The sequence below is a fragment of the Ips typographus genome, linkage group LG6 (assembly GCF_016097725.1).
Source record: "Ips typographus isolate SLU linkage group LG6, UJ_Ityp_2.0, whole genome shotgun sequence".
Lineage (NCBI taxonomy): Eukaryota > Metazoa > Arthropoda > Insecta > Coleoptera > Curculionidae > Ips > Ips typographus.
The window spans coordinates 9,982,984-10,004,823 of NC_138427.1; the positions used below are offsets into that span (position 1 = coordinate 9,982,984).

Here is a 21,840-nt window from a genome sequence, read left to right on the forward strand (position 1 = left end):
TCGTCGCCATCTTAACATCACGTGACAGTCCCTATCACTAGTTATCTACAATCATATGCAATGTTGCTAGGTATACCGTTGTTGTAGTTCTTCTACCGTTCTCCCGTTTTTTGTATATAATCTACTGTTTTTAATTACGTTATTGCCATTATGTTGGTTGTGAAACTTTTTATATACTTTTTCAGTTTATTAAATTGGAAATTTAAAAAAGATTCTAAAAAAAACACGCACATTTGACATTTGACATTTTCTTACTCCAAATTATTCTCTAAAACCACGTGATGTCTGTCACTATTGTAAGAATTGTCAAAATTTTACTAGAATTACATTTTAACACATTTTCTGAGATTTAACAGTTATTTTGACACTTGCCACTTCATAGTCTAGCTAAATAGTCTTCTGAAATCACGTGACAACTGTCAATAACGTCAAACAATGCTCAAAAGTTGCAAAAATCAGGGATTAGAAACGTTTTTGATATAAAACGTATTTCTGAGTATTATGACAATTATTTTGAAAATTATCAGGTGACCGTCTAGCTAAATAGTGTTCTAAAATCACCTGACAACTATCACTAACGTCAAAACTGTCAAATCTTGCTCTAAAGTTGCAAAAATTTGGGTTTAGAAATGTTTTTGATATGAAACGTGTTTCTGAGATTGATGACAGTTATTTTGGCAATTGTCACGTGACCGTCTAGCTAAATTGTGTTATACATTCACGTGACGACTATTACTAACGTCAAAACTGTCAAATCTTGCTCTAAAATTGCAAAAATTTGGGTTTAGAAGCGTTTTTGGTATAAAACGTGTTTCTGAGATTTGTGACGGTTATTTTGACAATTGTCACGTGACCGTCTAACTAAATAGTGTTCTACAATCACGTGACAACTGTCAATAACGTCAAAACTGTCAAATCATATTCTAAAGTGGCAAAAATCAGGGTTTAAAAACGTTTTCTTGCAGTATTTGATATAAAACGTGTTTCTGAGATTTATGACAGTTATTTTGACAATTGTCACTTCATAGTCTAGCTAAATAGTCTTCTGAAATCACGTGACAACTGTCAATAACGTCAAAACTGTCAAACGGTGCTCTAAAGTTGCAAAAATCAGGATTTAGAAACGTTTTCAAGCACTATTCGATATAAAGAGTGTTTTTGAGATTTATGATTTTTGACAATGGTCACGTGACTGCCTATAAAAATCCTTTAAAACCACGTGAGATCTGTCACTATGTCAACATTTAATGGAACTATTAATGACAAATCTGTATTTTTGAAGTACGGTTTTTATAGCAAGAATCAATAATTAAAATCTGATCATATGATATGTCTATACTGAATGTTTCAAATACTGTGAGCTACTCATTTGGAAAATAACTTTTTTCACCCTTAAATCCAATACACACTAATCATTTCTTAAGGAAACCGCTTAGAATGAATATTTCTCGACTTTTCAAGCAAATAATGGCCCTTTAATCCGAATAATAAAGTTTTTAACCCGATAATGGGGGGCCAAGTAAGAGTTTAGCACCAATTAAACTTTTACACAGTTTAGGACTGAATCTTGCTGGCAGAAAACTTCTGCCTCATTATTTATTTATCGTTGAATCTTTAATTTATCGAGTTTAACTTTCCATCCAGTTTTATTATACAAATAATCCGATTTGCAGTATTAATGCTCGCCAGTGAGTTGGTTTGATATTGTTTTTGAGTTAAAACGCTAAATTTACCTTGTAAAATAGTCAAGCAACCCAGTTTTCTCTGTTTATTGAATCTTTTTTCCGTAGTAACATTTGAAGCAGAAAATATGTCAGTAACGTGGTTCACCCTGTTTTCTAGTTATAAGGAAACATTCATCTGATAATATCTCTGTTCTGGGGAAAAATTTCAATATTACAAGCAAATTTTCTCTTAAAAAAACCTTTTTTTTTAATGAAAGCATATTATTTTTTTTAGACCAGGGGTTGAAAGCATTTTCTTGTAACGCTGATTAGGGGACTCGATATTGGAATGTCAGTTATGCGACAAGTATTTGGGACGCATTGTATATTGTAATAACGCTCAACCGAATACTTTCTGTCCTCTGTAAAACACCTTTTTGCAATCATAACGTAATATTTCTGGCGTAAAAGTTTAATGGTGTTTCGGGAAAGCTCGTTTAAAACTCGATGGAACCGCGAATCGATTTATTCCGTAATTATGCCCTAGGGAAAAGTACAAAATACTTCACCTAATCCCGAGTCATTTACTTTTATATTAAGACGAAATCCTTTGAGCCTCGTATGATACTGCAAAAGGAGAGCGCTGAGGATATTATTTCCTACTACGGCGTGGTGAGAAAAAAATTTTAATATCAAATTGGTTTCCCTAAGGCCAATTTTATTTTATTTTAAAGCATGCAGTCAGTATGATCACATTTATCTGGCAAAAAGCAATTTCCTGCCCACCGCCATTATACTGCACTACCTCTAAGGGCATAAAGGCACGTTATCCTACTTACACCCACCATTATTGAATAGCAGATCTTCAATAAATTTCCGCACTAGAAACGAACAAATAATAAACAAAAGGGAATAAAATCCCATATTGCAACATCAACGTGTGTGTTTCACGATTGTTTCATTTCCTTTGTGCTCTAAAACGTATTGTGGGCTTATATACAAGCGAGCTTAGTATTCTCTATCCAGATGTCCGCAGATACATTGACTCCGGGCACATTTAACGTACATTGCTTTGCCATGTTCGACATGGTTTGGACCTTACATTAATTTCTAACCTATACAATGCCATGCAGAATTTATGATTTAATGCAATACACGCGATACGAAAATACCTTTCGATTCACCATTGTTATTGGTTCTATTAAATTTTTCTATTGTAGAAACATGTTGGCAAACTGTTCTGTAATGCCTGTTTTTCCGACATTTCCAAGTCGATTTAGAGTACAACTTAAGCTATGTTGAGATTTGAATGTGACAGATCAGGTGCAAAATAATACAGTCTCAACAAAAGTTGTCTAAGCTGTCCTTAAAATTAACTTAGATAATGTTGGAGATACGGACATTAGTACATTAGTATTCCAGTTAATAGATGTACTACTTATAGAGGGTGTCTTTAAAAGGTCTGTACAAAACCCTACTGACTGACGTATTCCTGTAAGCAAGTTACCTTTGTCCGAAATTGCTCCGTTTTCGAGATACAGGATGGTAAAGTTTTTTTAAATTTCTTGTACATTTTGTAGCATATTACTTTCAAATCTGGTATCAAGAGGTTTTTTGAGAGAGGTAAGTTGCTTTAAATCCGACTGTGTCATTTTTAACATACTACCACATTGCTATACAACAAAATTGTCACGTGATCATCAGTACACATTAACTAAGTGTTATAAGTGCAAAAAGGTCGATTTCACCATTTTAGAGTAACAATAATTGTGTATGTAACCGTTTCGTATCAGTAACAGTAACATTCTTAATTTTGCACATTTTGACACAATCAAATAAGTTTTAATCAATATGAAGACTTTTTGGTGTCTTAACAGGCTGAAGAGTGTCAGTTTTCCAGCATTTTGAATTAGTACTTTCAAAATAGTTGAAGAAAAGCCAAGAAACTCTATTTTTAAAATAGTCACGTAGATTAGCGTTGTTACAAAATTTTTTTACTTTGGTTTCAAGTTCAAACAGCATCATCAAACTATACTAGTCTTGTTTAACTCATTTACCATATAATTAACTAATATTTTACGGAAAATTTGTAGTCTAAAACTAAGTAATATCAACGTGCTTTTCCGGAAAAAAATTGTGTGTCATACTGTTCAGAGTGATGCGAGACAGATCAAATCAAAGTAGTTGATTGTTTCAATACGCTTTGTAAAAAAGCTCAGTAAAGCGTAAACAACATATTAGAATTGAGACGAAACAAACGGGAAGTTTAATTAAAAAACGTTTCTCATCACGACGGTCGTGAAACGATAAAATTCCTGTAGTTCATTGTGAAAGGGGAGGAAAAGATAACCGGAAAAGTGGAGCAGGGGGAAATGATTAGGTTTTAACGTCTTTTAGCAAATCGTAAATTTTGCGTGCTAAATGGTCCAAATAAGACGTGACTGAGAAGAATTTAATGGTATATACACTTCCAGGTATTTCTGGCAATCAAACAAAGAGTGGTATTTTTCTCGAGCAAACCTGAATTATTCGATTTGCATAATCCGGCTTACAAAAGAGAAGGTTGTAATCCAAAGGATTACCAGCTCTATTAACCGATGCAATCAATTAAGCAAGAAACCCTCAAATGTTTACTATTGCAAATTTCGAACAAATGAGCTGGAAAGATGCTTCACTTCCGATTGATTTATGACAAAGCCAAAGCTGTTTGTCTTTGTATCGGCATACGACCATAAGTAACAGTTTCTCTGCAACAAATATTCCGGTAAATGCATAGCAGTAATAAATTTCTATTGGAACATCCCACGACATTTTATTTAGATACACGAGACAATGTATTTTCCAGCACAGTTATATGGAAATTCTCATCCAGAAAAGTTTACTGTCTTAAATTCAGCCCAGACCATAATTATTCTCAGAGCTGCCTACAAAATTCCTGTTGAAAATATAACCATTTCGAATATCTAAATCGTTTAAGAGTTTCGGCTACTTAAGGGAATTAATGGTTCAACTAACCCGGCTAAGCTGAGAGAAAATGGGTTTCGTAATCGCTAGGAAACAATTAAGAAGCTTGGATAACATTAGAAGAAAAAATAACCGAGAATTGGGTAAATAACTTCAAACTAGTTGAGTGAGAACATTTTTGGTTTAAAAATTGTTCTAGTGGGAAATTGGTTGAGTACTGTACGTGTGTTTTTTCTTGACCAATCACAAACTAACAACTTACTATTCTTCTAATTTGTTTGAAATTATTAACGACAAGTTTAAAGGATAATTTAGTAATAAGCTGTACACCTTTCTAGAACACTGGGTATTAAAGTTTTTCTTTATTATCGCCAAATGGGCGCCCACTAAACTAATGGTGACATTTTAATTTCAAATCGGTTTAACCAGAACCGATTTGACTTCATTTCGGCCCGATTCCCAAATAATGCACTAGATTGCTCCAGAACCGGGACGCAATAACGAATTATGCATGTGCGGTGAATGGTTTAGTTAAATATCCAATACCATATTAGTATAGTCAGAATTATGTACATTTAGACTGGATTCACCCTGTTCCCGCTTACGTAGAGCTGTTTAATATGCAGCTAAATTAAGTGATCCAGTGGTTCGAGCAACGATCCTATTTACTCTTCATAAATAAGAGGAAATGCACAGATTGAGGGAAAATTCAATGTCAAGTTGAGCTTAATGAGTTTGTCTTTTACCCTGTTGGTAAGTCTCGAGAGAGTCTTAGTTTGTGATTAGTCAAAAAAACTGCTAATAAGTTGGAAACTGCTTTTTTTTACCAATCGCAAATGACCCACTGTGCTGCGATTTACTTATTATTAGAAGCCGGATTTATAGAAATTTTGCTTTTTGAAAATAATAAAAGCAACCAACCTTTGACATCTAATGTGAACGATTTATGCAAAAACACGTCATTTGACAAATATTTTAATGCTTTTTTTGTTATTTTCTTTTTTTTGTGCTTATTTTAGTTTTTTGTGCCTATTTTCTGCTTTTTTTGTGTCTATTTTCTGCTTTTTTTGTATGGTTATCTGTTACAAAATGTCTACAAGGTTTCAGAAGCTTTTTTCAGAGAAACAGTCTAAAAGCTTCCGAAGAACGGTCTGAAAGATTCCAAATGCCTCTAAAACGTTTCAGAACCTTCAATATGCTCTTTAAACTGTTCAAAAACCTTCCAAAGGTTCCTCAAGTAGTTTAAAAACGTTTCAAAACACTACGAGAACTGCAAAATACTTCCCAAGCAGTCGAAAGCTTTCCAAAATGTTCTAAAAGTTTCCAAAAGCTTTTAGAACAGTCTAAAGGCTTCCAAATGATCTTCAGCTAGTCTAGAAGCTCTCAAAATGCTTTAAAAGCAGTCCAAAACATTCAATGCTTTTCAAACTCTCCAGAAACCTTCCAAATGTTCCTAAAGTGGTCTAAATGGATTTCAAAATACTACAGAAACTCCAAAATGCTTCTAAAGCAGTCAAAAGCCTTCCAAAAGCTTTTATAACAGTCTAGAAGCTCTTAAAACATTTTAAGAATTTTCGTATGCTTTTATAGCAGTTTAGTTTAGTTTAAAACAGTACAGAAACTCCAAAATTCTTTTAAAGCCCTTCAAAACAGTCTAGAAGCTTCCAAATGCTTGTAAAGCATTCTAGAACCTGTCCAAATGCTCTTCAAGTAGTTCAAAAGAATTTTGAAAGCTTCCACATCAGTCTAAAATCAGTTAAAGAGCTTCAACAAATTTCTAGAACTGAAACTCAAAAGAGTTTTGTGTTTTTTTACGATTTTAGTACTTTTTAATCCGGACTTATTTTAAATAAAAGTAACAATAAACAATTTTCCCTTCTGAAGGATTTGTGCAACTACCGTATATAAATTTGGGACTGTTTTAGTGTTTCTCCACATGCTCCAAAATCCCCTATTTCGCTAATTGGTAGATAATATGAGAAGGCAAACAAACGTGTCATTCACCTGAGCAAGCTAACCAGACGCAATTTAGTTTAACCCATAAATAGTGATGAGCGAAATATAACGAACTGTGATTTAATCACTGATATTTAGAAATCACTGATCACGACTGCTACCAAAAGTATCGCAAAAGCGTGACGTGAATAACGTGATTACGATTACAGTTTTCTGATTTTTCCAAGTTCCCATCTCAAAGTTGCGACTTACTAAAACGCGGTTTTTGCTATAAAGTCGATTATCGAATACCATCGTAAGACTTAACACGAGCCGCAAGCGACATCGCGCCTTATTAACAGCACGTACATCGAGCTATGGCTGGAAGATGATCTGTATTTCTTGTAGCCGAAATCGTGAATGCCTGAATGTCGTGATCACGTCACACTATTAAATCACTGATATCAAAATATAACGGTAACAATTAACGTTGTGATTTAAATATCACGGTATCGCTCATCACTACCCATAAACGTCGGCAAACTCGGAGAAGGGAAAGAGCATCTTCACCTTATTTATTATAGCTAAAGACCCAGTTCCGCAACTTTCCTATAAAGTTAATTCCATTATCGCGCACGTCTCTCAGACTTGGTTGCTCTACGTCTTAAGTGTAGCTGTTTATACTTAACTGGATTGGGGATGATCGCGATCGGTCAACATTTTACCACCTAAACCGGATTTACGACCCCAAAACTGAATTTTCATAACTGAATTTTAGCCCGCGTCTGGATTTCCTATCTCTTATGTCCTTAGAGTATAATCAATGAGAGTCAAGATGTGTGTTGGTTTTAGGTTAAAGTATGATAGTTTTAGGTTTAACTGATGAAATCCTCTGCAATCTTTATTGGCAATTTATAGCGAATTTACAAAAATCGAATCTCTACAAACACGAAGCAGACGTACAGGTTTCCTCTATCAAGATTCAAATAACGTATAAATATCGGAAATTTAAAATACATCATGATAAGCAGGAACGGCTTTATTTCCGGAATTATTCCAAACGACGATTTTATTCCTTTAACTTACATCTTTTATACACTTTTAATAATGTAGTAACCATTAAATTTCAATTTAATATTCATTGACCTCCCCAAAAACGGTTATTTGAAATGTGGATTGGAAAAAACATATTATTACACTATTTTAATTTAACTTACCCAGTTTCGAGTAAACGGCTTTATTTGTTATTTGCATCGTTGAATCGGTAATATAATTGGAGGCAAATATTTACGTAATGGCATTTAATTATCGCAAAAGTGCCTGGTTATATGCCAAATATAAAGAGCAAAACGTAATTAAATATCTGATTATTAAAACTGTTGTGTACATTTCTGTTTTGTATTAATAATACTTGAAACGTACCATACAACTAATAAGTTAGTAAAAAAGAGTTACTTGACAACAGGAATACTAAGCAGACTTTCTTAAGTAAAATTGACAAGGAAATTTGTAACCAAAAGCGCTACCGCATATTGAAAATAGTGTTACCGATCGGGCCAAAACTCTAAACCAGTTTTCCCGCCAGAATTGATATCGAATGATTGGACTGGAAATTCTATTTAGGTCCCTTTATCGCATTTCGATGTATTATTTTGTATGGGCGGCTGCCGGCTTTCTACCCTGTCACTCGTGGGTTTTTGGCTTGACAGCGAGAGTGACAAACATCCGGGCATTAGACAGCTTTTGGGATTGTCTCGTTTCCCATCAAATGTCAGGGAATCCTTTTTACGTTGCCTGAATTATTTATTATTTTCCATGTTGCTAAAGCTGCCTCTGTCTCGTTTGTACCAATTTATAAGATGAGATTTTCACTTAGGACGCTAAAACTTTGATGGCGACGGTCGTTTTGAAGACTTATTCCTGTTGTCTTCGCAAATTTACACTATTTTTATCGGACAATTCTACAATTTTTTTTTCCTACTCAAACATAAAAAAAACAAATAAATTTCGCCAACATTTTTCTTGTAAAAAATTGGGATTTAGATTTGTTTAATTAATCTTTTACCTTCATTTTATTATTTCCCTACTTTTAATTACAAATATTGTAAAAAAGAATATTTTAACCTTTCGTATCGTATCTATGTTAGGGATTTTTTGAATTCTAGTTTTAAGATTTTGAACTGTCTCTGTCTGTATGTGAAGCAATATCAGACAGAGAAACTTTGATAATTGCATGCGCGAGACAAAAACAGAAAACCTTTAAAACAGGCCAAGTAGGCGAAAACTTTGCTGCGATGTTGTTAAACGTCGTTTAAAAACTGTCAAAATAACTGAAAATTGTTACAAAATGGCTGATAATGTTATATGATCTTGAAAAACTATGGAAATGTACAAAAAAATGTCACGTGACCTTCAGGACCTGTCAAAATAGTTGTAAAATGTCACATGATTTTGTAAAAACTGTGAAAATGACGAAAAAGTGTCACGTGACCTCCAGGAACTGTCAAAACTGCGGTGAAACGTAACGTGACTTTGTAAAACAAACCGGTAGATATACCGTTTTAACTGTAGACCTAGCAACATTGTACGTGACATTCAGGAACTGTCAAAATGGCTCACAAATGTCACGTGACCTTAAAAACCAGTCTTATTAAAATGGTGCTAATGTTTTAATAAATTTTACTTTAAATTTTGGTAAAATTTCGAAAATACTACATTTTTTAGCAAATATTTACTTAACAAAAACTGTATTACAGATTTAAGCAGGTATGGTCCTATTCAGTACAGCCAAAGTCAAAAACCTGCATAGACTTTGCCAAAATCCATATCAACATCACAATTTATGTTATTAGTGGATTTTGGATACAATTTCGTAACTAATAAATTTCTCAAATATGTACAAGGTACAAGTCAATGGAAACATTAAAGAACAGCCTCTTAAATAAAAATTCAAATAGGTACGGTCCTGTTTAGTACAGTCAGTGCATTTGCGTAAAAAGCACAGGCTAGTTTGTGATTGGTCAAAAAAAAGCAGCTTTCAGCTTGCTTTTACGAACAGTTAACTACACCATTAACCCCATAATTTAATGTAATCACTCTTGAATTCTAAGTTTTTCCATTAAACTATAAAACATAATACCAATTATATCGATCTAGAAAACGTTTTTCAAGAAGTTTATCCAAGTTTCAGATGAAATCCAAACTTCTTCAGGCAAGAAATGATACAGTCCCCATTTTTCTCTCCAGACCTAATTGATTTATTTGACGTTTAGGGTCTCTCGCACTCTTCAACCGACTCAAATTGAAAATGATTTATGTCGAATTCGATGCAATGTTATCGTCGAATCTATTTGTGTGTTCAAACTTTAAAAACATATAAAGTCAAAACTTTTGCGAAAAGGGATTAGTTTTCGCGATAAAGTTTTACGTATGTCCCGTAAAGTTGGCCTTAAAAACAATACCGAAAGACTGTCGTTTTATTTGAAAAATAATGGCCGTCTACTATATTTCTTGCCTGAAAATCAATGGTTCGGCTTGAAACACAATTATTGAAATGAATCTGAAAAGAGAGAGGAAACGAAACTCGTTTTATAACTTGAAAAACGACTTTTAAAATGTAAAAAGTTCACTGCGGAAAAGTGCTCTTAATTCACTGTTAAACGAATTTAGTATTAAAATTAAATTAGATTCCTCGAAGTTCACTTAACGAACTGGCTGTGAAGTCTTTGAGAGTTATCGCGATTTGTAGAAATACTATCGCCTGCATGGCAAATTGAACAATCAATTTAAAAGTTGAAGTTTTAATTAACTAAACAGGGCCAGATGAAAATGCAATCAATACAACAACAAATCACCACCATACGTCGGCTGATTGATTAACAAAATTTTATGGACAACTTCAGGACATTCCTATTCCACTCACCGGACTCACGCATTAAGATTTATTTGACCAACAAAGCGCCATTGAGGTAATTCCTAAAAAGCACTTTCCAATATAATCAAGTTCCAATAAGCCTTTAAGTAGTTTTACTTTAGAAGTAAACCCGCCCAAAAAGGTTCATTGTTGCATTCGTCGAGTTTCAGCTAAAAGCAAACTTAGAATGACGTCTGCAATGACATATCTAAGGAAGAGGGAGCAAAGTTTCGAGTGTTTTCAGTATTGAAGGATCGTCTATTAATCAATCCGATATTTAATTGAGAAAGTTTCAACATACAGTCTTTGAGGCTTCCAATTTTCGTATTTGATTGGACTTAATTTAGATTACCATTTGTCAGTAAGGACAAGCTTGAATTAGATTTATTCTTATTTTAGTTACATAAATAAGTGTTTGAGTACAACTTTGATTCCCAATTACAAAATTTTTTCTTGGGTGTTCACAACATTCTCTGGGAAAGCCGAAACCAGTCACTTCAAATTGTTTTGCCAAACTTTTGTCAATTTGGCCTGAACTACATAGATTCGATCGATAATATCCGTTCAGTTCACTGGGTCGTGGTAAAGTATCATAAGTTTATTAATTGCTGTTGCAATGTGCGGCATATCTGCGATGCTTTGGGTGGAAATTAATAATGTTCCACTTCTCTACAGTCCTTTTCATTAATACGTGGATTGTTATCGAAATTTTGCTGTGTCGTGAATAATATTGACTTTCAATGTTATCTAATATTGAATCATTTTTTTTTTATTAAATCTAAAGTGAAAATGCATGTCATTTGGTATAAAGTTAATGGATAAAAAGAATGGGCGTATTCATTCATAGAAATGTTTTTTCGAACAGGGCATATCCATTTCGGTTTTGACCATGTTCGTTATTTGGATTGGCAACAAAACATTCGATAATAGGTGGATGGATGAAAAATGTTTTACGATAATTGGGTTCATATTAACGTTGTTACCGTTTAATGGTATTAATTTTAATGGTATTATCAAATTAAAATATATTATCAAATGTTGACGTTTGCGCTTTTAATTTGACTTTTGACAGTTCAACAAGACATAACAAACTAACATAAACATAACATTAGAGTCGTCTACCAAAAAACTTTTTTGTTGTAATTAGTATTGGCGTTTCAAGGTAAGAGACACTCCCTCTGGGGATCAGTTTTGAAAACAGTTTCGGGCATTCCAGCTGTCATTTCTCCCTTTGTTTACATTGATTTTGACAGTGACAGTGTCATATTATTTATAATGTTAGGTTAGGAACGGGTTGCCCGATTTTAGTTCTAATACAACTCAAACAAACTATGCGTAAACACTATCTTAGTAATGTAAATTATATTTTTTTAATAAAATCACAAAATCAACTTATTAACTAAAACCTTTGATGTATTTAACCGCAAACTCGTATTTGCTTGGCTCCCTTTTAAACTTCATTTAATCATTTAGCCCCTCTAACCAGTTTTAGGTAAGAAGCGTGCAAATTTGTTTTGTAAACTTCGTTAACTTTCCGTATCTGTTGTATAAAGTTAACAAAATTACGTACTCTAAACAATGTTTTTATGGTGTTTTCTTAAGTGTGCCCCTATTGCAAATTTTATCAAACGTTTACGGTAAAAGTAGTCCCGACTTGGAATCACGTTGCAGATCCACGTATGACGATTAATCTCAAAAAACGAACAGTTTTATAGCCGCATAACTTCGTACATATCGCGGCAATCAATTTTCGGATTTTCCCTATAATCTTAATTTACTAGCCCGTTTGCGGGTTTCGTGTTTGATGCAATTAATTGCTGAATTTTAGGCTTACGAGTAATTACCGGACTTTTTGTTGTTATGGTTGACATTTGCTTCAAACAAATTAAGGAAGTGATGGGTTTTACTATAAACTTTAAAAGTGAGGGTAAGCAAAATGTACCCACAAGGTGGTTCACTCCATGGATTTCTAGAAATTTTGTCATTTTTTTTGTGCTTATTTGCTGCTATTTTTTGTTTGGTTTTATTTTGTATAAGTTAATTTACAATTGCAATAGCTATATTGAGATATTGAAGGCTTCTCAGAGACAAAAATATACCAATTATCTGTTGCAAAATGGGTAAGACTCAATTTAGAAATTTAAACTGACCAAATAATTTCCAAATGCTCCAAACGAATTTAAAAAAATGTAAAAACATTCCAAAACACTATAGAAGCTCCAAAATGGCTTGCAAAAGCTTATAAAACAGCCAAGATTGTTCTTATAAGTTGAAATACTTTTCAACTTATCTATAGAAGCTCTTAAAAATTTCAAGCTTCCGTATGCTTCTAGAGCAGTTTAACAGCTTCCAAAAGTTCCTAGAATCATCTAGAAGGTTTCTAACATCTTAAAAGCAGTCCAGAAAGGTTTTAAAACACTACAGAAACTCCAAGATGCTTCTAAAGCTGTCGAAAGCCTTCCAAAACGGTCTAAAAGTTTCCAAAAGCTTTGAGAACGCTCTAGAACTGTCTAAGAATTTCCAAATGCCTCTAAAGCATTCCAGAACCTTAATATGCTCTTAGTAGTTTGTATGCTGTTTTGAGGAAAATAGTTTTGCTTTTAAGACGTTTTTTCACGATTTTAGAGCTTTTTAATCCGGACTGGTGTGTTAAAACTAGACACCATAGTATCAACACAGTCTATTAATTCCTTTCTCCTGGTTCCTTTGTCCTTCAAACAATATTCTTTAGAAGACCCCCGTAACAAAACCAACTGCTTTCAAGGAGAATCAGGTCCGACATCAAGCTCTTGCCTCCTTAACGTCAAATATTTTAATGGAAGTTAATTGAACTTACGTTAACATAATACTCCCCGAACGTTGTTTCAGAGTTTCAGACGGGAACGTATATTGACTGAAGAGACGTTTTGACGTCCTCTTAGAAATCTCCTGCTTCACGGGCTTTATGAAAATAATAATTTCGCCCGCTCTCGGTTTGTTCAGCATTGTGCCCCTCTATTGAATTAAAATGTAATGCCAATCAAAATAAAAAGAAACTCCTGTAAAGAGGTTCATTAAATGGTTGGTCGTAAATAGGAGAGTGATTCTTGTTGAGGAAGTTGGATTATTAAGATAATTTTCTTGACAATTTGACAGAGCGCATCTGGTCTTTAAAAGATTTATTATTTACCAGAGCAATAAAATGTAGGAAGCCATCTGAGATTCGTTATTGTCAGTCGGCATAACTGAAAAGACTACGACACACGTGCATGTATCATCACTAAAGTTTGCTTTTATTACTCATTAAGTTAAAACAGTAATAAAGCAAACTTAATTTACTTAAAGGAGAGGTTTGTATGCATTAGTTTGAAATTTAAAGGCTCCAAAACAATTCCAGGATTCTCGCCGTTCGTTGTTATCATTGCCCGTTATTCTCCGAGTTTGCCCTCATATTTAATTTATGAACAATAAAATATAAATGAGCTTTGTGCTTCTTGACGTGTATGCTCCATTCGGTTGCTAATGCACGTATGGCTTGTTAGAAAACTCTTTTGATACGTCAAATCAGTACAAATTAAAATTAATGATTTTCGTGCAAAATTTATTTAATTACTAAACTTACATACACCATAAATAATATTTTTAATTAAATCAAATTACTAAATAAACTCAGCATAAAGAAAAGTTCGTTTTAAGATAATGGAAAGCAACGGAAGTTAATTTAAAATACTAATAATAACTAGCTCGCAAAATTCCATAATTAACAGGCAAACAATAGAAAATAATTATTAGCCCGGTATGATGAAACAGAATCGGGCAAAAGGAAGACTTAAAATCGAGCCGAAAATGCCAGGGATTGTATTCCGGGGATCCTTTGAGTTATTCCTGTCAAATTCAGGATTCATTGCGTTCCTAACGAATATCCTAAATATAATTTAGCAAAACTGGGAACAACAAACCGAAACGCAGCCAAGACAAGTGGAAACTAATTTATTTTCCGTCAGTTTTGTACGGTGCAAGTTTATGCTTTTGGCCCTTTTTAGTCGGATTTTAATTATCGACCCAACGTTTCATCGTAACAAAATGGTTTTTCACCTGAATGATGTATACTTGTAATCGTTGAGTGTAACCGACATTTAATTAAACTAAAAAAAATTAGTAGGAAAAACGTTTGTAGTAGAAAAGTTAGTTTTCTAAAAACAATCACTGCAACAAACTTTGTTTATGTTCTATTAACAAACTAAAGTTGTATTAGTGTTTTAGTTTCAAAATGATCAGTTTAGCGCAAATTATTAAAAGCCAAACTCTACAGAATGGTAAAAACAAGAAAAATCTGAAAATTCAAAATGGTGACACTTTCGGTTTTCAAGCACGTTTTTCACCACATTATTTTTGACGTTTTTCTGCACCAAATTTTCATTATTATGGTTGTTACGATTTTTATACATATAATCGACTACTCTGTATACAGGGTCGTCAAAAACGACGTCAAAAAATAACTCTAGTTTGCTATATAAACTGTGGTCCAAAGATGTTTTGCTATGGAGATACAGGATGTTAAAATTTGAACAAAAAAAAAATATTTATTTCTTCAAAACGGTTTCTGATATTTTTACAAAAACTTTGTAGGTGTCAACTGTCGTACGTAGTCAAAAACGTCAAAAACGTATTTTATCCTTGACAGGACACCTAAAAAGTTTTATGGAAATATCTGTTTGCATTTTATGGAAAAACAGCCATAGCCCATGAAATTTTTTTTTGACCACCCTGTATAGTGTTTTCACCTAAAAGTTTTAAGCATATTTTTGGAATCCTCGGTAAATTTCCTATCCAAAAACGTAAAAAACACTAAAAAAATGGGGTACAGTCAGGGAGAAAAACGTTGTCAAATTTTGAATTGCAAAAAACACTATTTAAAGGACAGTCAGGGACAAAATCGACTGTAAAACCCACTTGGAGTAGGAAAATGACAGTTTTAAGCACATTTTTGAAATCCTCATTAAATTTCCTATCCAATGACGTAAAAAAAACATTACAAAATCGGGTACAGTCAGAGAGAAAAGCGGTGTCAAAGTTTGAACTGCTAGAAACACAGTCTGAAAGGACAGTCTGCGACAAAATCGCCTGTAAAACCCACTTGGAGTGGGTAAATGACAGTTTTAAGCACATTTTTGGAATCCTCGTTAAATTTCCTATCCAAAAACGTAAAAAACACTAAAAAAATGGGGTACAGTCAGGGAGAAAAATGCTGTCAAAGTTTGAATTGCAAAAAACTCTATTTAAAGGACAGTCAGGGACAATATCGCCTGTAAAACTCACTTGATGTGGGTAAATTACAGTTTTAAGCACATTTTTGGAATCCTTATTGAATTTCCTATCCAATAACGTAAAAAAACTACAAAATTTGGTACAATCAGGAAGAAAATTGTTGTCAAAGTTTGAACTGCTAGAAGCACAGTCTGAAAGGACAGTTAGAGACAAAATCGGCTGTAAACCCCACTTGGAGTGGGAAAATGACAGTTTTGAGTACATTTTTGGAATCCTCATTAAATTTCCTATCCAAAAACATAAAAAAACTCTAAAAAATCAGGTACAGTCAGGGAGAAAACGGTGTCAAAGTTTGAACTGCCAGAAACACAGTTTGAAAAGACAGTCAAAAACAAAATTGCTTCTAAAAATAACTTGGAATAAGAAAATGACAGTTTTAAGTACATTTTTGGAATCCTCATTGAATTTCCTATCCAAAAACATGGTTTATATAACAAACTAGAGTTAACCTCCCTTCTTTTCAAGCTACTCATTTTATTTTATTTTTTGCAAAATCAAACTTTTAATATACAAATAAAAACTCATTGCAAACAAGTTAACCAGACAAATTTTCTAGTTTAAAAAGCTATAAAACCATTCAGGAACACATGTTATTCATCGGGTACAATTCACGCTTTTATCCGGCCAAATTCCATTGTCCTAACAACTGGATTGATTATCTCTCACGCTTGACTCCAAATCCAGGAAATCGACTTTGCATAAACCTCCCCTTTAGCAGGAAGTCGGAACGTTTAGGCGTACAAATTGAATAGATAATAATTTTGAGAAGCGATCCACACCGAGGCATACAGAGTTAACTTTAGCATGTTAGCGAGACGGTTTGGATATAAACCGCATTGAGCCATTTACATTTTGATGAGCGCAGAAAGTTTCTTTTGTGCCCTGGGTGGGAAGTTTCTGGCCCGCGGTTGTATTCCTGTCCTTATTGGAAGAGGGCCCATGGAGAGGTCCGTAATTTCTATCGCCCTCGATGTGGAAACGAGGGTAAATAATGATTATGGCCCTCTTCATCTAAATTTACTATTTGCTAACGGACGAAACAGAACTGGTTCTCCGAATGCTGGTTATTTGCAATTTAATAGTTGTATCTCTTAATGATGCCTAAACATACAGTTTAGATTATTTTGAGGTTAATATAGCCAGAGGTCTGTCCTATGCTGCCCAACAAGTAGTCTGAAGGGGATAGATCAGCTGATTTTGCAGCATGTATTTCGGTTCTACTAGAAAGGATTGACAGACAAACAATGTTCAAATCACCTTCACAGCTCCATAGAGAAATTACAGCCTTTTATGAAACACTAAATTTATTAAAGATTCGTCGGTTTCCAGATATTGTTCAGGTAAATACTGTGGCCCACCTACTAACCGAAATAAATTGCCAGCATATGTGGCCAGAAAGTTTTCGATTTTCTTCGAATCTCTCCCCGTTACCAGTCAAGTTTCCCTCGAAACTGGAACTGACAATGATACATTTATGCTTTTCAAACATTTATGTTTTAAAAGCGTATTTGATACTTTGTGATGGAGTTTCCATCCCTAGGCGAGGCAAAAGTGACGTATCCAGGCCATCATCGAAGGAAAGTTCTCTGAACTGAACTTTCAGGTGTGTGAAATATGACTCCTTCTGCCACACGTACGTTTGTTTGTGGTAACTTAATTTTCTTTATAGGTTACTCCAAACTCTAACCCTCGAACAACACAGTTCAAATTAAAATTGGGTTTAGCTGGTCAAAACTCAAGCTCAAGTCCCTTTTGTTTGGGTTTTTGACCCTCACCCTTCGCTAAGCCGCAAACAATTTTATCCGGTTTGGAGACGATTTTGACCGAAAAAAGAAGACAAATAATTGGATCTCTTATTACTGTGGGATACCAGAATTAAGCCCCAATTCATAATTCGTCCACAAAAAAAAAACATTTTGTTGACCGCTAGCTCCTATAAGTAGTAAAAAATCAGTTTTTGAAAACGTTGAGTAACCCAAATTGATTGATCGGAAAGAAATAAATCACTCACGCAATAATAGAGGAGGGTCATGTCAGGCTGAACCACGTTAAAATGGAATTTGTATCTCCGGGGATATAACGTGTAAGAGTCTGAAGCTAGAGCTGAAATCGACAGGGCGTTATGAGATTATCTCTCTGAAAGTGCCGTGTATTTTCCGCCTTTTACTTCTTTTATGGTCGGATACGTTTTCTGATTTCCTGCTTGTATCGTTTTTGAAGTGGACAAGACCATTGAGAGAGAGTCTGCTTTTAAAAGCTATTCCGCAATTTGAATATGCTTTCGATACAGCTTTTGTGGGTTTTATGCCTTTTCCTTTGCCTAGTTACTAGTAATTAGATGCAGGGCAGTATACTCTCTAGCAGCTCATAACTAATAACAATTTATTTACGTCATCCAGTTAAAAATTCGTAAATTACATGTAATAGAGACGGAACGACAACCGTTAATCACCGTTTTTCTCTTAAATTTCGCGTATCACTCGTTTATTTTTAGTTAATTACAAATACTTAAGTTTTTGAATAAAGATAAAGGAAAGGAAATCAGCTGAGTACTCTTTGAAATTCCAATCCACTCACCTTGTTTCGAAAGTCAAATAATTAGTAAGCTTAGATAGTTGGATGATAAAATATCGTTTTTTTTTTTTAATTCAATTACCAAAAATTATCAATTCGTCCAAGCCTATAAATACTTTACAAAAGCTTATTATTGTATCAAAAATGACTTTTTCAAGTGTACTTTCGTTGGTAACCCTGTTGGCAGGTAAGTACTCATTCTCTAATCAAAACAACATTACATTTAATTATTACAGGGTTGGTCACTGGGGATCCAACTGAATGTTACTACTGTTTTAAGGGTTTGAGCGGTTGTGGCAACCCTGTAGACCTTACCACCGCAACCGTATGTCAAATTGATAGTATTTCAGAGTCTTTAACCTCCCTCGAAATGTTTAATAAAGCTGAAAACTTAACATTTGCCAGCGTTTCCGGAGGAACATGCACCAAACTGTCCATGAGTAACGCCACTCACAGTAAGATAATTATCATTTCAGTGGATTTGGGATGAAACTTGATTGTTTTCCAGCTGAAACTGCCAGATTTTGTTCGTACAAATACGTGGAAGACGAAGACGTGTGCGATTTTTTGATGAAGAACCTCATTTTGGACGGGTTGAACTTTGGTTGTTTAACTTGTGACACAAACTTGTGCAATGGTTTCTAATTGAGGCAAATCTTGTATTTATTTCATGTAAAGTGTGTGAAGTGTTCAAGTTTATTGCGGCAGTAAAGGAGAAGCCATCAAAAACTTTTTATTAAATATTCAGCCTGTTTTGCAGTCTTGGGCTCCAATGATTACATTTGTGTTTAAGTTGTAAAAGTCAAAGTTGATTAATATAAATCATTACATGTTATGCTTTAGTTGCTACCAAATTTTACACAAAACAATTTGGGTGTGTGTGTTGTTTCTAAGCTCCGCCCACTTACTCTTTTTACCCCCAATTGGAGCCCTATAGCTCCTTTGAAGGCGTGGTTTTGTTAGACCCCGCCTTTAACCAACTACTAAACTTATTTTTTTCTTAAAGGCGTGTGTGTGGCTTTTTTTAGGTGATGTTGATAGGTTTCACCCCTAATCTGTGTCAAGAACAGAAATGACTTATTTGAAAGCTTAGAGGCGTTGCTTAAGTAGGCTCCGCCTTCACTAAAATTTCTTACCAATAACAGATTGCAAACTTAAGCCTATGGGCGTGACTTTTGAAAACTCCGCCTACTCATTAACCTGAAAATTGGCAACTGTTATTACAATTTATGAACTAAAAAGTGTTAAATCCAGTTTCGTTAAAATAATAATAACGGAATGAAAGAAATCGGAATATCGGATAACGAATCCATTTTCTAAAACTAATATTTCCGGTCGAAGTGCCCTGCTTTATCAGCCTTTTAAAGATGAACGGAAACGTGCCAATTTTCATTTCGCATTATTGGCCGGGAGCTCTCATTTTCTATAGATCTCGAAATTTTGTCGCAGAGAGAAAGACCATTTAAAATTGAATTAACGGCTTATCTTATTAGCGCACCTGATCATCGTGATCTTGATATTCGATAAGTCAGAGAGTATCGATTTACGGAAAAGGGGCTTTGGGGACGTATGTGATCGCTCATGAAATTCCAGGACTGCACCTACACATTCCGGGAACGTGTATTCAAACTAATTCGCACTAAACAAACTCGACTGACACCTTAATGGGAATGTGGAGCGTAGAAAGGCATAAATATTCCGGTTAAATTGAGAGGAGCGTATTTTCCAGCTGTCGCTAATGAAAATATCGAACTGTCAGAGACGACTCAAAGCGCTGTTAAATCCGTCCAAAATTCAGAAATTTGTTCTAGAAATTGCTCTAAAATAATATCAAATCAAAAATAAGTCAAAAACTGAAAACAAAGAAAAAAAGAAAGGTAAGGAAAAGAAAATTGCAGTTAATTTGAAAAACCCCATCACATTACACTAGTTTGTTGAAACTTACATAGATGTCGCCAGGATACTAATTACATTCATACTTTTAACAAAACAGTAAAAACACACGATTGTTTGTTGAGGGTTAAGTGTTGAAGCAAACTTGTCTGCTCCCCTCTTTTTTGACATTTCATCATCATCATTTCATTAATCGAAACTAGAGAGGGCACAAAACCTATTCGACTGAGCGGGGAACACAAAGGTCCATTATGTTCCATTTTATTGAAATCCATTCGCGACGACTTATCAGTACACTCTGCCCTGCCAGCTACATATTCCAACGCCCGACAAAGACAATAATGGATGCTACATTCATTTAACTCATCTATTTAGGAGTCGACTCTTTGCTGACGTGCCAAATGAGGTTATGTTTGGCACCAGTTCAAAAATCTTTAAATGGCTTGAACTCGCTAGCAATTTCCATCGGAAATGATGATAACAGAGATTATTTTTATATTACTTGTTAATAATAGTTGAACTAAGGGACAATTGTAGAGTTTTAGTTTAATTTTAACCCTGAGTTATAATGACAGTTAAACCAAATAGTTAAGTTAAAGTTAGTAATTTTATTTTAATGTTCTTGCCAACCTACCGCGCCACGCTGCTAAGTTTTGTGCTTTTTTTCAAGTAGTGTATATGCATCCTTTTCTATCAAACGCCATTAAAACAGTATAGCCATGCTCTAGCTTTGAACCTAACCACCGCCTACTATACTAGAAAGCCTTGTCAAAAATTCCAATATGGCGGTAATAGTGACAGTTTGTATTGTGGAAATTGAGTTTTTTGAGGATTTGATGAATTTTTACGGTTTAAAATCAATACTTACTTACTATTTGCGTAAGTTATTGTTGTTTGCTGCCGTTCATAAGTTTTTCAAGCCACATTGTACCAGCAATTCAGGAAAAAGCCTTGTTTACTTTACAAAAAACCGGATCTAACTCAACAGTGTTTGAACACTTTGAAGTGGAATGATTTTACTCCAACACTATACTCAATGGTAGGTACAAGTGCTTTCTAGTACAGTAAACTTATTAGGTAATCGTTACATGCACAGGTATGTGAGTTGCATTTTAAAGCATCCTTCATTGTGAGAGCAACAAAAATAATTTTGAATGAATGTTCTTGGTAATAACATAAGAACCATTTACCAGTTTTGCTTACCTAGTTTCAAGGATTTACATATTTTCTTACATTGAACAGTGTTTAAACTAGTTTGTTGTGTGTTGTATTTTCCAGGACAAATGTTCTAACCAATTTGTTTAGGCTGGACTTGATTGTGTATAAAAAGCTTTATCTATACATATCTGGATCAGAAATGAACTTTTTTTGATTTTTCTCTCACAACGTGCAATCAACTACACGAAATAATAAAAAAAAAACATATTTCTTACTGCATGTGTATAAAACGAAAACCGCTAACCCGCCATTAAAAGTAACATTTTCGGCTTTCTAGTATAGAGGGAGACAAATACAAAAGTTAACCTAACCGCATTTGGGACGTCAACGTCGTAAACCATGTCAAAAGTCAAAATAAAAGGTGGAGATTAT

The 21,840-nt window shown here is 34.2% G+C and overlaps 2 protein-coding genes across 3 annotated transcripts in view; one reads left to right on the forward strand and one right to left on the reverse strand.

Annotated features, from left to right (window-relative positions):
* The window catches only part of mub (poly(rC)-binding protein mub), a 57,981-nt gene that overhangs the window by 24,851 nt on the left and 11,290 nt on the right, over nt 1–21,840 (reverse strand). The gene's annotated exons all lie outside the window — the stretch shown is intronic.
* Nucleotides 18,383–19,192, forward strand: LOC145730846 (uncharacterized). The gene is made up of 3 exons (XM_081982288.1): nt 18,383–18,544; nt 18,594–18,812; nt 18,866–19,192. Exons 1-3 carry the CDS (start codon nt 18,403–18,405, stop codon nt 19,000–19,002), a joined length of 498 nt encoding a protein of 165 aa, XP_081838414.1. The 5' UTR covers nt 18,383–18,402; the 3' UTR covers nt 19,003–19,192.

What these genes read in the sequence shown, in the direction of transcription:
- LOC145730846 (XM_081982288.1), top strand. Translation starts at nt 18,403, where the DNA reads ATGATAAAATATCGTTTTTTTTTTTTAATTCAATTACCAAAAATTATC. An exon ending in GTTGGTAACCCTGTTGGCAG is followed by an intron (nt 18,545 to 18,593) that starts GTAAGTACTCAT and finishes TAATTATTACAG; the next exon opens with GGTTGGTCACTGGGGATCCA. An exon ending in CATGAGTAACGCCACTCACA is followed by an intron (nt 18,813 to 18,865) that starts GTAAGATAATTA and finishes ATTGTTTTCCAG; the next exon opens with CTGAAACTGCCAGATTTTGT.